We start from the raw sequence: 17,396 nt of genomic DNA, 5'->3' as shown, positions 1-17,396 counted from the left end.
TCCTTTTTTCTTTCTTTTATGAGATGTTATGTTTTAACCACATCAATAAGCCTTCCTACAATTAAGCTAGAAAGTTGTTTCTAAACACTATACAAATGTTAGAAATATATTGCTGAAACATACCGAACCCCTATGGTGACATTGGAGTAAAAAAATCTAAAGTTTAGTTTCATGTGCTCAGGTGAAACTTTCATGTGCTCATGCGAAACCTTCATTTGCAGAACTTTTTTAAGTGTAGTTTCGCGTGCTCACGTGAAACTCTCGTGCGCACACTTGAAAGCGAAAGTTTCACATGCGCACGCGATAGTTTCACCTGAGCACGCGAAACTAAACTTTACTAAATTTTTGCTCCATGTCCCCTTAGGGGCTCCGTAGAAACACATTACAAAGACTGTAAACTATTTAGTAATGAATTATGGGGTTACACCGGTAAACACTTTTCTGAGTTCAAGATTATTTCGGCGGGGCAAAAATTGTGGTTCGATGACGCATGGACCCTAACACAACCGCAAGCATCCATTCAGGTTGTAGGGAAATGCAGCCTTCCTGCGAGTGGGCGTGGTTTCAGCACAGACAACTGACACGCCCCCACCATTTGAGAGCAGAAAATTTAACCTGTTTTTCCAAGATTTTGATAACTTAATTTATTTACTTTGCGATTTTTTAATCATTTAAATTTGGCTGGGTGGCTAATAACATTTTTCTGTGATGTAACAAACTGGTCTTTAATATTAAGGGCTTTGATCATATTGTTGGCATTTTAATAAAACAATAAGCCACTTGAGAATGCACCTTACCGTGTTTTACCATGCTTTTTACTTCTGCTTTAACAACACCCCTTAACAGGAGTAAAATTGCAATAACACGCATGCACAGTCTCGTGGCTTATTGCTTTCTCCTTACATCTCTCTCTCTCTCTTTTCTCTCATTATGACTCTCATTTCTTTGGTTGTAAGCTCTGAACGCCACTTAACACATTTCTACTGAGACACTTATGGCCATGAACAGAAATCCATCCACTCCTGAACAGAATGGTACAGTATAAGGTGTCACATTTAAATGAGTCCCTGGCTGCTGTTGTCCAAAGCTCTTTACTGCTCTATTGATTTGAGTGTGTTATGTTGACAGGGCCACATGGAGAGGATCTGCGATTTGATGGGGCGTCAAAGACACGCTGTCTCTTTAACAGGCGTAATGGCGCTGTAATTGAGCCCCGCGTGCTATGGCAACAAAACAGCTCAATCTTCACCCACGCCGAGCGGCGTAAAAGAACAAATAATGAAATGTTTAAGAAATATCACAAATGAGACCTCTTTTATACCTGGGTTGTTTCATCTAGACACAGATGAGAGAGCGAATGGAGACTTTTTTAACTTCTAGATTTTTCTCCTCAGATTTGTCACCAGCAACCTCATACATGGAGGTTTCCTGAAGAAATTACAGTATTACTAGCAGCTGTATATTCTTTACAAAATAACACTCATGCAAAGCATTCTGGGAACCAGAAATCCTCTTCAACCTTTTCTGTTTTTTCTTTCAGATTTAGTTTTCCAGAATGCTTTGCATGATGTTGTTATTTTAGTTTTACTCTGTAAAGATAAAGACTTGTTAATGTTAAATGTTCATTCAACTTTGAACAAACTTTTGCCAGTAAATAACATCAATTTAAATCTACAGTAAGTTACTGGGAAACAGCTGCATAACTACAGCGATTCTTTTATAGCAGGGGTCTCCAACCTTTTTTCATTGGAGAGCTACTTTCTAAAAAATAAAAGTGGTCGAGAGCTACTTGTGTCACGTAATACCTAAATTAGTGAGTTAACAGACACTTGTCTATTAACTCACTGTGATTTGAAATCTTTCCCCACCAGCATTTTTTTTAAAGTTGCAAGCCAGTGCAAGCATATTTTTTTATTTTTTACAAAATTTTAAAACCTTCCAGAAAATGATTTTCTTTAATAAACATACGATACATCAAATGAAAGAACAGTTCCTTTTAAACAACAACAACAACAAAACTTTCATGTCGTCTTTATTTATACTTTTTTATCACCTCTTAGGTACAAAATTCAATTACTAAAGATCAGATTTAGAAAGATGATCCAAACATAGAGTATTTACTGCTTTTGGATTCATAATTGGGATGCATGTATGTCACGTATGGCTCTCTGGTATCTCTTGACATTTGATGTTTAAATATGAGATGATAACCCATTGAACTTGTGACGACGACTTTATTTTCGTTTTATCAAAAATGAATCCGAAAATCGCGGCATCCTTTTTAACCCTAGTGCCTCGACTCGAGGTGTGTTCGGCCTTGCGCGGATCAGCCGTTCGGCGACGAAGGGTTCATAGCGTTGAGTGGATCGTCCGGTTGTCGCGGCGCAGGCTTCACAGCATTGCACGGATCAGTCATTGCCGTGCCGCGGGCTTCATAGCGTTGCGCGGATCGGCCGGTTTCCGCGACGCGGGTGCGCGGACTTATCTGTTTGTTTTTGAATCATACATGTTAAATTACTGATGTCATATTATACGCCGGTCTACACAGCTCAACGCGACATCAAACACGCACCCAGTCTTTACTACCACAGACGCTAACACTAACCAGACATCCAAATGCGCCATAACCACATAAAAATAAATAAATAAATAAACCCACGAGGGAGCTACCTGCAATTAAGACACGAGCTACCAGTAGCTCGCGAGCGACGTGTTGGAGACCCCTGTTTTATAGGGTATATATGCACGCATTACGCGGTATTCACCTCATGAGTAAGGTAGAAAACATTAAATATTGATTTGAAATATTTTATTTGCTTATTTAATGTATGCAGACCTTTCAGGAGGAAAACCTGTTTACTTTTCGTTTTAAGATAAGAAAATGTTCAAATGTCAGGAATGTCACACTGTTTGGTTTAATTATTTGTAAATATGTCATTTATGCAGTGTTGGGGAAAGTTACTTTTAAAAGTAATGCATTACAATATTAAGTTACTCCCAAAAAGTAACTAATTGGGTTACTAAGTTACTTTTCATGGAAAGTAATGCTTATGTTACCTTTTTAGTTACTTTTGCGCTACTTTTTCTTGGCTGAGGCTTGATCTCTTTCAGGCATTGCAGGTGTTTTTTATGACTGAAAAGTTTTGCATTCAGAACTTGCATATTTCATCACAAAAAAGTCGAGCTCTGGCCTGCCATCTCAGTTTCTGACTCAAACTGTTCCCACACAGGCGTGTACACATAGAGTGCATAATGTGACTATGTTTAGTTTAATTTAGTACATTTTTTTAAATCGAATTAATTAAACTAAAAAAGTAACTTGCATTACTTTTTTTGAAAAAGTAACTAAAATATTAATGTGTACATTTAAAAAGTAACGTGTTACTTTACTCATTACTTTAGAAAAGTAATATTATTACGTAATGGGTGTGTAGGTGTGTAGTAGTACATGTTGACGATATGCAAAATGATCAAATCCCAAATTAAACGATGATGCGAGTTATCGTCTCCAATGTAAATCTCTTTTCTTGGACTACAACAAACACATGGATTGTAGGCAACAGTTTACTTCCTGGGATTGGTGATGTAGACAAGACCGGCATTATCATATTTCACCCGTTAGCATTGCATTGTGAAAGAATCTTTCAAACATGGTAAGGAGCGTCACATTTCCGGCTGACGTCAGAGGCATTCAGGCCAATCACAATGTACAGATTAGCTGGCCAATCAGGGACACAGCGGTTTTCAGATCGATGAGCTTTGTACAAAATCAATGCGTTTGAGGAAGGCAGGGATATCTGGAGCTACAAAAATGTACGGTATGTAGAAAATAGTGTGTTTTTGAACTATAAACCACATGAACACATTGTATTATACCAAATACACAAAATAACCCTTTATCTTCAGTAATGAAGTAGGTGCACTTTAAAAAAAATATATTTCATTTTTGTGTAATATTAAACTGTCAAAATGATTTGTAGCATTTGGGTTACTAAGTGTTATTAGTTTTGAGCGGTTGTTATTTGGGAATGCAAATGTCGCAACTGTCCAATCAAAATCAAGCATTCCAACGAGCCGTGTAATAAATACAAAGAGTTCATATTAGTACCTGAGAGGTACATATTAGTATCTTAAATGTACATATTGGTACCAAATGGTACATATTAGGAACCTTTCAAATTGTACTGCACCAGTGACAGCATATAACCTAAAACTATAAGGTCACGTCCAGTGTTGGGTGTAACTAGTTACTAAGTAATTAGTTACTAAGTAATTTAATTACTTTTCCTTTGAAAAAGTAAAGTAAGGGATTACTCTTATTTTTCTTGTAATCTACTGTAATTACAGTTACTTCTGATGTAACTAAATACTATGTATGGATTGTAGAACAATTATGTATACTAAAATACAATAGTGGATTTAACATGGTTTTAGTATACAATTCTCACTATTAACTGGTTGATTATTAGCATTAATATTAATGAGATGTTGGTTGTTTATTAATACTTAATAGCACATATTAATGCCTGATTCTGCAAAACCTTATTCTACATCTTCAATCCTCCCCATTTCTACCAATACTTAAAATTAACAACTTCTTTTGTATTAATAAGCAGTAGTTGGAGTATATTGAGGCAAAAAGTAGTTAATAGTTAATAGAGAGAATTGGACCATAAAGTCGGACAAGAATAATTGATGTTCTTTTAAATATTATTTCTTTGAGCAATTTCAAGCCTGTCCTTGTATCATGTACTACATAGGATTTAGAAAGTAATTAGTAATAAGTAATTAAATACTTTTTGGAGAGAGTAATTTGTAAAGTAATCTAATTACATGATTCAAGATGTAATTAGTAACTAGTAATTAATTACTTTTTTTTAGTAACTTACCCAACACTGGTCACGTCACCCAAAAATTTACTCACTGTCATGTTGTTACAAACCTGTATAAATTTCTTCGTTCTGATGAACATGAAGGAAGATATTTTGAGGAATGTTATAACCAAACGGTTCATGAGTCCCATTCACTCCCATAGTAGGAAAAAAAGAGTACTATGGAAGTAAATGGGGCTCATGATCAGTTGCAACAATCCTCAAAATATCTTCCTTCATGTTCATCAGAACAAAGAAATATATACAGGTTTGTAACAACATGAAAGTGAGTAAATGATGACAGAATTTTCATTTTTGGGTGAACTATCCCTTTAGTTCATTCTAAGCGGTACAACTTTTCCTATAGGATGTGCCTAGTTGTTTTAAGCACTTAAACAGTAGGGACTTGCACATTATATTTCACTTGGTAGCTGTAAACAGCCTATAGCGAGGCTAACATAATATATTATTTAGCATAAGATTGGTTTGCTCTAGTACTTGGGGTTTTTAGGAGATCTGCTTCACGCTGTGCCTATGAATACTCCACACCTGTGATGTGATTACTGTGATGTGTTATTTCTTTATTGTACAGGTGCAAATCTGATGCTCTGATCAACAAGAGCGGCGTTATTAAATGAAATAAGACTTAAAATGCACACAAACCCTCTAACTAGCAATTGTGGATGTTTCTACCTTTAAATATCTCACTGTTAAAATCCCCTATTCTCCTTGCCCTCCCATACGTCTTTCTTTCTTTCCCTCTCCCTCTTCTTAAGCTCATATGAAACCCTCATGAATTTTTCAGGAAGAGTCCTGAGCTCTGTAAATCCAGCCTTACACACATAGTGGAAAAATATAATTACTTCATATCACACATTAAATCCCCAGACACCCTGGACATCAGAGAGAGTCCTTCTACCCATCCTGAATAACCATGACCCTGCTGGAGAGTTTTGACGGATGAAGAAATGATGTTTGTGCCCTGAAGAAACGGATGAAAGATGAAACATCTCGGTATTTTCTCTCTCTCTCTCTTTCAACGATCACGGTTCATGCTTAATTCATTTAACGTCAATGACAGATAAAGATAAAATCTGTCATGCATTAAAGAGGAGCTGGAGCCAGTGACCTGTACATTAACAGTAGTCTATATAAAATATTTTTTTATGTGATAAATGTATACATGAATTTTCTCATGCTATGCTTTTATACGGCAACAAAAGATAGTGTGCACGAGTCAGGTGAAAAGATAAAGCATGATGTAATTTTAGAGAGGAATTGGATAGTCAATTGAAAGCAAAAAGTATGCTGGGACTTTATCTTGTCTATTGAGGAAAGATAAGATCAAGTAGTCTCTATGACAGGTGGTTGAGGCAAGGGTCGAAAAATAACAGGGCTTGGTAATGTTACATTACATGAATTTAAAGGGGACACGTCATGAAAATCTGACTTTTCCCTAATGCTTCTATCAACCTAGAAAATGTGAAAAAGATCAACCCAGTGACTTAGTTTTGGTAAACCATTCTCTGCAAACACGTGATAAAATACGTCATTGAAATTTAGCTCCCCTTGTCAGAAGGGGATAATACCGCCCCCTAATCAGCACTATCCAACCACAGCACTGCCATTTAGTGCAGAGATCAACTCATTTGCATTTAAAACGACACACCCACCAAATTTTAACATGCTAAATTATCTATATGGTATTTTGAGCTAGAATTTCACATATGTGCTCTGGGGACACCAAAGATTCATTTGACATTTAAAAAAAAATGAAATGTCCCCTTTAAATAAAAGATCATGAAGTGGATATTAAGCCTTTTTTATTCCTTGAGTAAAAACCAAAAAGTGGTTTAAGTCACATGAAAATTTAAAGACGTCTAATAGCCATCCAAACACAGCGCAGACAGCTAAAACAAGGCAAAATGTGACGTGTCACACTGTGAAAAAATGCATCATAAAAAATTTAAAAAAAACTTGGCTTGGAAGTGAATACAACCTTCTATTTTCAGTTTTGACCTGTGATAAGTTGACATAACTTATAAAAACAAATGTTGAAATTGTTTAACTTATTTTTTATAGTTACATAGTAACATAAAAATATATGTTGATTTAAAAAAGCTGTATTTTTTACAGTGCAGAGAAAATTTAATAGACGTCTAACCATTGCCCAAAAATACATTTTAATTAAATAAATAAATACATTTGATATAAAAAAAGTTATTAAAAGTTAAGACATGGTAGATCACTCAGCAGGGAGGGTAAGGGGGATTTGATAAATGCAAAATTGTGTTAGTATGTAGGTGGGTGGGTGTGTGTATGTAGTTTGAGGGGGTATGTAATGTATTTTTGGTACCTAAATACCCTGTTTATTCTAGTTTTTGTTTGTTAGTATGAAACTAAATAAAAAATTTGTTCACAAAAAATATATTTTGGAAAAATAAAGTTTGTTTTGGCTACAAGATACTGGGCAAAATCATAATCAGGATTATTTAACATAATTACTCACTTATTTAATTCATTTATTTAACTTTTTTGTTAAGTAAGTGTTACAATAGGTTACACGTGTCAAAGCAGTGGTGCCTTACAAACTCATCGGTCCAGCAGCATGCAATTAATATTTTAATCGCGCTAAAATTGTTTACCTCGATTATCTTGTTTTTGTTCGATTTAATTAAAAAATTGAAAATCAAAAACAATTAATTGCACAATTATTACACGCAGGGAGAAGACCAGTATTCAATGAAAATATTAAACTGTGTCTTTAAATTATAGCACGTTTTAAATGAGTAACTTCTCGGGTATTAAAGATGGCTTCTTGAAAGGCTTGGTGGTCTCTACAGCATAAGAAGGAGACATCTCATTTATAGTGGACTTGGCCTGCACTCGAGAATTGAGCTGTCATTTAGTCACCCAAATAGAATAAGTGGGGAGGATTAGACCCGGCACATTCATGCAGATAACGCCTGTGACAGCCTGCCTTTCTCTCTCGCCCTCGCCCGAATACTAAACAGGGCGTTGAGTGACAGCTTGTCAGAGGCCAGGAGTGGAGCGGTGAAACCTGGCAACCCAAGAGCAGAGCGATAACAAGCAGGTCAAAGAAAACAATTACGGCCCCGGCGCTTTCTAATGGACACACGGGAAATAATCATGTTCCCGCGTGTGCGAAATCCATTATGTCCCGACAGCCGGCGCAAAGTCATTTGTTGGTCCTCTCGGGGTGTCTCGCTTCTGGGGCCACTTCAACTGCTGTTTTTTTCCACATCCCTATCTCTCTGCGTTTCATTTCTCCCCGATTCCTGGCATTGTTATGCCGCCCCCTCAGACGCGAGCTCCATCTCGGTCTACAGCAGCAATCACAACAAAACAGAGAGCCGTCACAGTCAGTCAATACCTCTTTTTTTCGCTTCCTCGCAAAGCTTTCAGACTCGCCCGCTCATTTACCCCTGGCAGCCTCGCCAAGAAATCGCTCTTGCTGTGCGCTGGTTACTCTCGATGATGTTTAATGGCATTTTTCTTGTCTTTTAAGTTTCTTTCGCTATTTGTAGCCACTTTCCTCGTGACTTTTTACTACTCTTTCACTTTTGTTTGACTCGAGGTTAGACCTTCAGCATGAGTGAAGAGTCTCATTCAACTGCTCAGAGATGAAATAAGCTTTAGGTTCACTATATGAAGTTTTTTCTAAATGTTTCATGGCAAAACAAATGCTGATATGAATTTAATGCATAATCATGTTGAAAATTAATATTCATTTTTTCAATCAATGTGCAATTTAAGAAAACATGCTCGTCTTCTTTATTATTAAAACACTGCAGCTAAATCCGCCTCTAGAAAATTTTTATTTTCTGAATGATGTCATTAAGACTTGATGATGTCATTAAAAATGGATGATATCATTTTTAAATCTCCAAAAAGCACATCCATTCATCAAAATTTAATCCATACAGTTATTAAATGTCTTTCAAGGTTAAGCAATGGTTTTTGTAAGCAAACTTTGAAGAGCATAATTTGGCATGATCTGGCATCATTTCTTATTAATTTGCATTTTTATCAGATTACGGATTCTGCCTAAAAGCTCTGAACAGCCTAATGCTGCGTTCAGACCAGCCGCGGTAGAGGCGTCAAGTGCGAGTGATTTCAATGTTAAGTCAATGTAAAGACGTGTTGACGCGTGGCGCAGTAGATGCGCGAATGAGACGGAATCGCGTCTACTGCGCCACCGCGCTAAGCACCTCATTCGCGAATTGAGCGTTGTCGCAGCAAACGTGTAAGTTGAAAAATGTGAACTTTGGCGGAAAAACATGCCGCGTTAACCAATCAGGAGCTTGCTCTAGTAGTGACGTGATTACAGAAAGCGAGTGGAGTCAGGAAGCCCCTCCCATGACACGAATTTCCGCGTGAATGTCTCGATGACTAGAATTTCATGCGCAAATGAGGCGATTAACTCAAAATCTTCAAGCGGCAAACTAGACGCGGTACGAATTTGACGTCTAAAACACGGCTGGTGTGAACCCACGGTAAGGTTGATATTAGGTATTGACGTGAAAGTATTTAATGTGCGTATCGATCGTTTCGAGAGCATTTGATTACAATCATTATCTATTTTTGACGGAGGTGCCGTTTAGTGGCTTTTGCATCTGAACTCTTTATTTATATTTCAAACTTTATAAACTACAGCTGTACGTGTGTTTGCGAGAGAGTTAAAGGTGCCAAAGAATGCATTGAAATGATCTGTTAAATTGTTTTTTGATATTTACATAGAAGGTATGTAACTTTACTAAGTGCAAAAATGATCCAGAAATGTTTTACGTGTCCATTTACAACCCTAGGATTTGTCCTTTGAATGGTATGTTTTTGTCCTATTTGAAAGGGTCATGAATAATAATATTGAGCTCTGCTCTGACTGGCTCTGCTCTGAGGCTCATGCCAGTAGCTCACATTAGTAAACAGACCTTATATGTTTGAGCTTGTATAAAATGAAAATACAGATTTTGAGGAACAACTTATGGAGATTGTTAATGGACATTTCTGAGTGGTAAGTTTGTGTTTTTTTCAGCATGAACTGTAAAGTCAATAGTAGAACTTCAGCCTAAATGTTAGCATATAGCATTAAGTAGCGCTAACTCAGCAGTCACAACTTTGTTTTTAGCATTTTAAAAATGTTTTATTTAATTTAAAGTGTAATTTAATGTTGGGCGTACATCTCGACTGTGACATCACTATCGGTGTTAGGTTGAGATTGTCCAGCTTTCCAGCGGTCTTTTGCAAGCACGAGGTTTACATAAAAATGAGGAAACAAATGCGTTTGAGGCTCACGATATGTCATTACCATGTACAGAGCTGTTATTATTCATCTATGCCTAGGTAAATACAGTTTTGACCTCTGACCCAATGTTACAAAAACCCATCGCTTTACCTCAAAAGACATGTAATAATCACATGGATTCGTTTTTGATGCTTTTTGGAGCTTTAAAAATGGGGCACAATGCTATTACGAAGCTGAACCAGGATATTATTTACTGTAATATAACTCAGACTGCGTTCGGCTGAAAGAAGAAAGTCATATACACATAGGATGGCTTGAAAGTGAGTACAATATAGGCAAATTTTCATTTTTGGGTGAACTATTCCTTTAACTACTTTTCGAACAGAGAGCACTTTTTTACAAGCCAGTCAATTCCCAATGGATAAAATCAAGTCCCATTTCTTTATGCAAGTAAAGCGGGTTATGATTGCTGCTTTATGTTGACTACAAACATCTACATTTTTAAAGACAATTGCTAAACATACCATCTATCCTACCATCTATTCTAAAGAGCCCTAAGTTACGAAAAAAACACTTAATGTACAGAATAGTCTGTTTTATAAAGGAATAGTGAATTAAACGAGAAGCCAATCTTCATTCATATCTGAAAATAGTATTTAAAGTGACATATAAATGTCATCTCATGCTTAAACTCAGAGAAACTCTCTCTCTCTCGCTCTCTCGCTCTCTCGGATTATCCTGTAGTCTGGCAGTTTCTGGATTTGCTATTCGTCTGACAGTGTACAGATGATAAGAGACTTCACTGAACTGCAAATGAGCAGCAGTCAGAATAGAGACAGACAAATCCACAGTTCCCTCGAGGTATATGATCTCTCATTAGTTTTAATTAATCAGTCTTATTAATAATAGGCGTCGAATCACAACCTCAATGAATAAAAAAAAAATGTAATAATGCATACATATTGGATAAACTAATCTGCCCCTGTAATATATTTTCATTACATTTCTACAATTCACAGGACCCAAGACAATCCATGTTGTAAACGTCTGTCTCCAAAGCCTAGAGAGCATGCAAGAGTAAAAAAAACTTTTTTACTATTTTATATTGGTACCATGGTAATGTCATTGCAGTCTCTGAAGTACCGTGGTATAGGAACATTCTCATAATATTCAGAACCATTTGATTTAAACGATTATTTTACATGAATACTATAAATTTAACTATTTAAATGCCATCTCCGAATGTAAGATTGCATAGTTTGCAGAACTGTATATGAATTAAAGTAATGGTGATTATTTATTAATATTCTGCATATTGAAGAATAATAAAAAAACTGGAGGTGTACATCAAAGTACTATGGTATTACCATCAGCATGACACCTTAAATGGTGGCACATGTGTAGAATGACTAGGGCTGTCACAATGATTAAATAATCGCCTCATCGGGATTGTTTGACTTCATCGCAATGATTTCAGATCACCGCAATGATTGCACATCTCTCTAAAAAACACAAGGGGGAGCTTCAGCGTCTTTATAAACGAGACAGTATCAAATTACTTTTAAATATGTTATATGTGTATTAATATTTACTGCCTGGTAAACCTTGCAAAATATTTAATTTTAATAATCACAACAGTGAAAATTATTTCATAAACAAAGAAAAACATTTATGAGAATTAAATGTCAAAGCAATAAAACAGACAATCGTCATAATCGTCAAAGCCCTAAAACAGGCAATTAATCAGCACAATTTCTTTGACAATTAACCATCAGACAAATTTCATAACCGTGACGGCCCTAAGAATGACAAGTTAGATCTTTATTAAAAATATTTAAATAAATGCAAAACCTGAGTATTTAAATTAAATAACTGACACCAAAACCAGACATAAAATAGCCAATAACCACCGTTTTGTTAATTGTTCAGAAATCGCGTTTTTTGGTTCTGCATTCCGATTCATTTCAATGCGACTGCAGTTGGTTTGTTTTGATTTAAACCTTCATAACTTAAAAAATACAGCTAAGTAGCACCATAAAACAAAATAATAACATGATAACATAATAATAAACACGTTTTGACAAAAATGTTAAAAAATGGATTTATCTCGTTTTGCAACGAAACTCTTCATATCTGCCTTGAGGGTCCCCTTACAAAAATACTTGATGTCAGAAAGCCAAACAATAGCACATTTATATATAGGCTACTGTACTATGGTATTGAATGATTACCTTAATTCATGTACTATGGTGTTTACATTGTACACCAACCCTTACAAAAAAGTACCAAAATGTACTTTAGTACTACCATGGTATTTTAGACTAGATGCCATGGTACTACCAAGGTAGTATGCATTAGCAGCGCATAAGGTCACGGGTTCACATATACTGATAATATGTATACCTTGTTGTGCATTGTAAGTTGCTTTGGATAAAAGCATCTGCCATATATGCATAAAATATAAATGTACCATGGTATTACCCTGTTTTTCAAAAAGTACCATTGATATTTACTGCATCGAGCTATCTTGGAGAACCACAAAAATACATCAAAGTACCATCACAACAGGTTTGTACTTCAAAGAATACCATGGTACTACCGTGGTACTTTTCACTTTGTTTCTTTTTTTATGTGTGGAGTTCTTTCATTTCTTCACACTGGAGAATAAAGATAGGCCTACACTTGTCAAGTTGTTCACTGAAGCACAGACAAACTCTTGTTGGCCCTGCCAAAATTACAGGCCAAGACAGAATGGAACACAAATTATCCACGCAACAAGAGCCAGACTATACAGGCTTTATAAAGCGTTGAAATGTAAAAGCGCTGGTCTGAGGGTTTGTGAAATGAACATATTAATCCACGCTGGGCATGAAATATATAACAGAAGCCTGTCAAATATGTTCAACAGGTAACTGTGTCTCAAAACACCAAGAGAGACGTAAAACATAAAAAGATTTACAAACTAAACGTTCAAATATATCCAAAGAGCTCTGAGAGATGCACAAATTCAGCAGTCTACCAAACTTGACAAAGATAAATATTTTATTGTCATTTTTCTTTGTGGTGTCTGTTGATGTTTCTTGTTCGATTGATAGTTTTGCTGTTACCTTAAAGTCTTTTGAAACATGCTAAATGCATTGGAAATAACTTTATAAGCATTATGTTTTGCAACCTAAATTCTACAAATAATTAATTTCTTAACTTGCATGTTATAAGTATTATTTTTTGTTTTTAGTTAGCATTTGGTTTTATTAATTATTTGCCACAATTAGTAAAATGATGATGTGAAACAGCTTGTTTTGTGTGCATCATATAAAACAAAACCTTTCAGGCAAAAAATTAGATCTGGTAATTTTGATTGACTCATTTAATCCAGACCCATCTGGAAACTTGATTCTTTTGAAAAGTCATGCCACATCAATTGACTCCATTATTAATTCTGCAACATTATTGCATTTTAATTGGGTTGTTTTGTTTGAGTGGTTTCTTTCAACACGTTGTGACGTTCAGAAATTATGTTATTCAAAACTAATTATGATATTCAAAACAAAAGAAGTACAGTAAGATTCCTTTTTGAAGCACAATTTTCCATTGATCTCGTAATAAATTAGGGCAGATGTGGTTTGGATGTGGCCATAGCGACGCCCGCTGGCGGACAGATGAACTGCAGTGCGCTCGCTTTGATCACTTGCGATTTTAACATCTGATCGCTGTCTTCCAAGTTATCACGTATTAATGCAAACATTACACTGAGGTCTTCTTGTCACCAATTTCAAATAGCTGCTTTAAACTGTGAACCAGATAAGCGCATAACTAAGAAAAGTATTGACGGGGTAAACTTTTCTTAATACGCGTTTTTCACAAAAAATGCGCCTCTCAATATAACAGTATATGCTTATTTGAATATTCATACAGTCTTTGCATATGTATTATAATACTTTAGTAGTCAATCCCCTATATTTCTTTTAATAACGATACATTTCCAATATAGCTAATATGCATGCTTGACCACTCTCTATTATTCTCAATATAACCAAATAAAGCCACACCAATAGCATCGTGCAATTTACATTGATAACATCAAGTTTGTCTTGCCTCGAGGTGCATTATTACAAGGTGCAAATTATTAAAGTTTCATCCCGTCTTGGGTTACGGCATTCAAACCGCACAAAACCTTCGCAAAGTGCCCAAAAGACGCATAAGAAAATGCAAACTTGCCTGGAAAAAACTCTCCAAACGCGAGTTGAAGATGAAAAACAAGCAGCAGAAGAGTGATGTAGTTCCTTTCGTCCATTCTTGCGCTCAGTACTTTACATAGTAGGCTACTCGCCGTGCGTCCTCGCGCTGTAGATCTGACTGCGCGCGCCGTATCCCGGCATTGGTGATGTAGTGCGCGACTCGAGCCGGCAGCTGTCTGATTGTTGGGCTCGTGAACTGCTACGATAGGATGCGCGTGGATGAGTGTGGGTGCGAATGAACGAGGAGAGGGTTCCGATATCCCCCAGGTCCTTAGACCTGCCCGTCGGTGCCAGTCCTCTCCGGCGCGCAATGCCAAACTGCCGGTGGCTCTTCGCGTCTGTGTGAGCTGAACGCTGAGTTTAGAGTGCGCAATGAAGGCTCTGTTGTCCAGTGAGCGATGCTGTGCGCGTGTGCGCTGGGTGCGCACTTTACGCGGTGCCTGAAAGTAACTGTACACCAAACTGAACTCTGAAATGTATGAGGGAGGTTCAAGGAGTCTCTGGTTTCTTTGTTTTGCAGAGGGTTACTCCGGGTGGATCTTCAAAGTATTTAGACAAGTGCGCCATGAATGAACGTCACTGCATGAAAGCTGCAATCCGTAACTTTTGATTTACATTTCTGCATTTGGCATATGCATTTATCCACGCGACTTACATATTGTTATATGTTTGTTTGTTTTTTCACCTATGTGTGTTCACTGGGAATCAAACCCACAACCTTACCAAGATTCACAACTGTAAGTTTATAATAATGATTTACAATTTGACCAGTATGACGTCACCTGACATAATCTTTAATTGTACATATGTTTAATGAAAATTATGCTAAGTATGCTGCATTTTTATGTTTCAAACTGAGATGGCAATAGCAGCTATAAATACAAAATATTAATAAAAATGTGTCTGACTAAAGGCTGGCAGGAACCATTCATGCACCTCCACCGGTATGTGATGAACTTTCTGAGTGGGCAGATTTCAGTCCCAGTGTTTAATGGTTGGACCTAATTTATGAATTCATTATTTAGTGATGTGGAAATCAATGGCTCATTAACACAGAAAGGTGCCCTTTCATCCTTCATACCAACCTACACCAGTACATCAGCCTCCATCTCCAATGCTCATTTTATCCAAAACCTTTCAATGTGTAAATTCAACACTCTTTGAATGTTTAACCAATGGCATAGGTTACATTTGAATACAGTCAACCCACAGAACACCTTAGCAATGCTCTAGTAACCACCCAAAATAACGCAAAAGCAACGCCCGGGCAACTACCCACCACACCACCACCATGGCACTTCTGCATTTTCTTCGTAATATGTAGTGATAGTAGTAGTAGTAGTTAACGTTTATTTCGGTCAATTTCAAAAAAAAAAAGAAAAGAAAAAAAGACCATTTACAAGCAAACATAAACACAAACATTAAATTACAATGTAAACAATATTAAAAAGAAAAGATTGGCCAAAAAGTTATTGGCTGAAGCTTATGCTTATTACGCCAATCCTTTTTACATATCATTTGTTTTACACACAACACAAAGACCCAAATTCATCTTGCATGTAATGACTAAAAGAAAAGAAACTAAATTTGATCTGCTTTATATAGTGTAATCTTTTTATATATATATATAATTTCTTAAATCTACTAATGGATTAGCATATTTTCATCTCGTCATGAGGCTATTCCTCAGTTTCACTCTATGAACTGACAGACTTCTCTGTTTGACATTAGTTCTAATTTGAGGTTTACTTAACATAAGTGTTCCTCTAAGATCATAAGAGATCGATTTCATCTGAAACAAGTTCTGGACACAGTCAGGAAGTTTATTATTTATTATTTTAAACATTATTTTAACTATTTTGAATTCCACTAAGTCATCAAATTTTAATAAGTTGGAATTTGTAAATAACTTGTTTGTTGGGTGATGATAATCTGTTTTATTTATAATCCGTATTGCACGTTTTTGCAGAATTACAATTGGTTTTTTTTTTGTTTTGTATGTATTTCCCCAAATCTCTACGCAATAAGTCATATGCGGCACTATTAGAGACTGATAAAGTATTTTTAAGACCTTTAAATCAAGAATATGTTTTGTTTTAGACAGAGTCTTAGAAATCTTTATATAAGTTATGTGGGGTTTCCAACTAATCTTATGATCAATAATGACCCCTAAAAATGTAATTTAATTTACCATTTCTAGTTCAAAATTGTCAATTCTAATCTGGACATTTGTATTTATTTGTTTGTTACTAAATAACATAAATTTAGTTTTATTTAAATGTAATGACAGTTTATTTACATCAAACCATTTTTTTACATTTTCATTTCTGCTTCCTCTATGTCCAGAAGCTGTCCCAAATTTTGATTTGAACAAAAAAAAGTTGTATCATCTGCAAATAGAACACAATTTAATTGAGTAGACACATTACAAATATCATTAATATATAATAAAAATAACTTTGGTCCAAGGACTGATCCTTGTGGAACCCCACAAGTAGCCCTCTGTAGGTCAGACCTGCCATTGATAAATTGCACAAACTGAAATCTATTCCTGAGATAGTCACTTATCCATCTTAATGCAACACCCCTAATGCCATATACTTCAATTTTTTTAACAATATTTTATGATCAATTGTGTTGAATGCTTTTTTCACGTCTATAAAAATTCCAACTAAATGATTTTTATTTTCTATTGCAGTTTTTCAACCAGCTCTATTACAGCCATTTCTGTGGATCGATTTGCTTGAAAACCATATTGATGAACATTTAATAGTAGGGATGCACCAATACGGAAATTTTGGCCGATACCGATAACTCTTTAAATTTGGGGGGCGATAACCGATATCTATAGGCCGATAAATATTCCTATTATTTCCACAATGAAAAACTCGCAGACCGCGGACATCTTGTCTTTGCGCTAGACTAGCATGCTCTTCTTAAGCCCACAACACGTGTCATCTTCGTGCTATGTCACAGAAAGCACCAATCAAAACTCCACATGGCCAGCAATGAGCAAGTGAA

The 17,396-nt window shown here is 36.0% G+C and overlaps 1 protein-coding gene across 17 annotated transcripts in view; it reads right to left on the bottom strand.

Moving 5' to 3' along the window:
- The window catches only part of ptprt (protein tyrosine phosphatase receptor type T), a 342,074-nt gene extending 327,187 nt beyond the window's left edge, over positions 1-14,887 (bottom strand). For 7 of the 17 annotated variants that reach the window (XM_073870465.1, XM_073870464.1, XM_073870466.1 and 4 more), the window contains exon 1: positions 14,352-14,875. In XM_073870465.1, coding sequence (XP_073726566.1) covers positions 14,352-14,431 — 80 coding nt within the window. In that variant the 5' untranslated portion in view covers positions 14,432-14,875. Of the gene's footprint in view, positions 1-14,351 lie in introns of all 17 variants that reach the window. The other 10 variants (XM_073870460.1, XM_073870469.1, XM_073870459.1 and 7 more) reach the window with 4 other exon arrangements.
- Between the last annotated feature and the right edge of the window lie 2,509 nt (positions 14,888-17,396).

The sequence above is a fragment of the Misgurnus anguillicaudatus genome, chromosome 8 (assembly GCF_027580225.2).
Source record: "Misgurnus anguillicaudatus chromosome 8, ASM2758022v2, whole genome shotgun sequence".
Classification (NCBI taxonomy): domain Eukaryota; kingdom Metazoa; phylum Chordata; class Actinopteri; order Cypriniformes; family Cobitidae; genus Misgurnus; species Misgurnus anguillicaudatus.
Note: the sequence above shows the minus strand (reverse complement) of the source record. Positions and strands in the feature narration are given on the sequence as shown.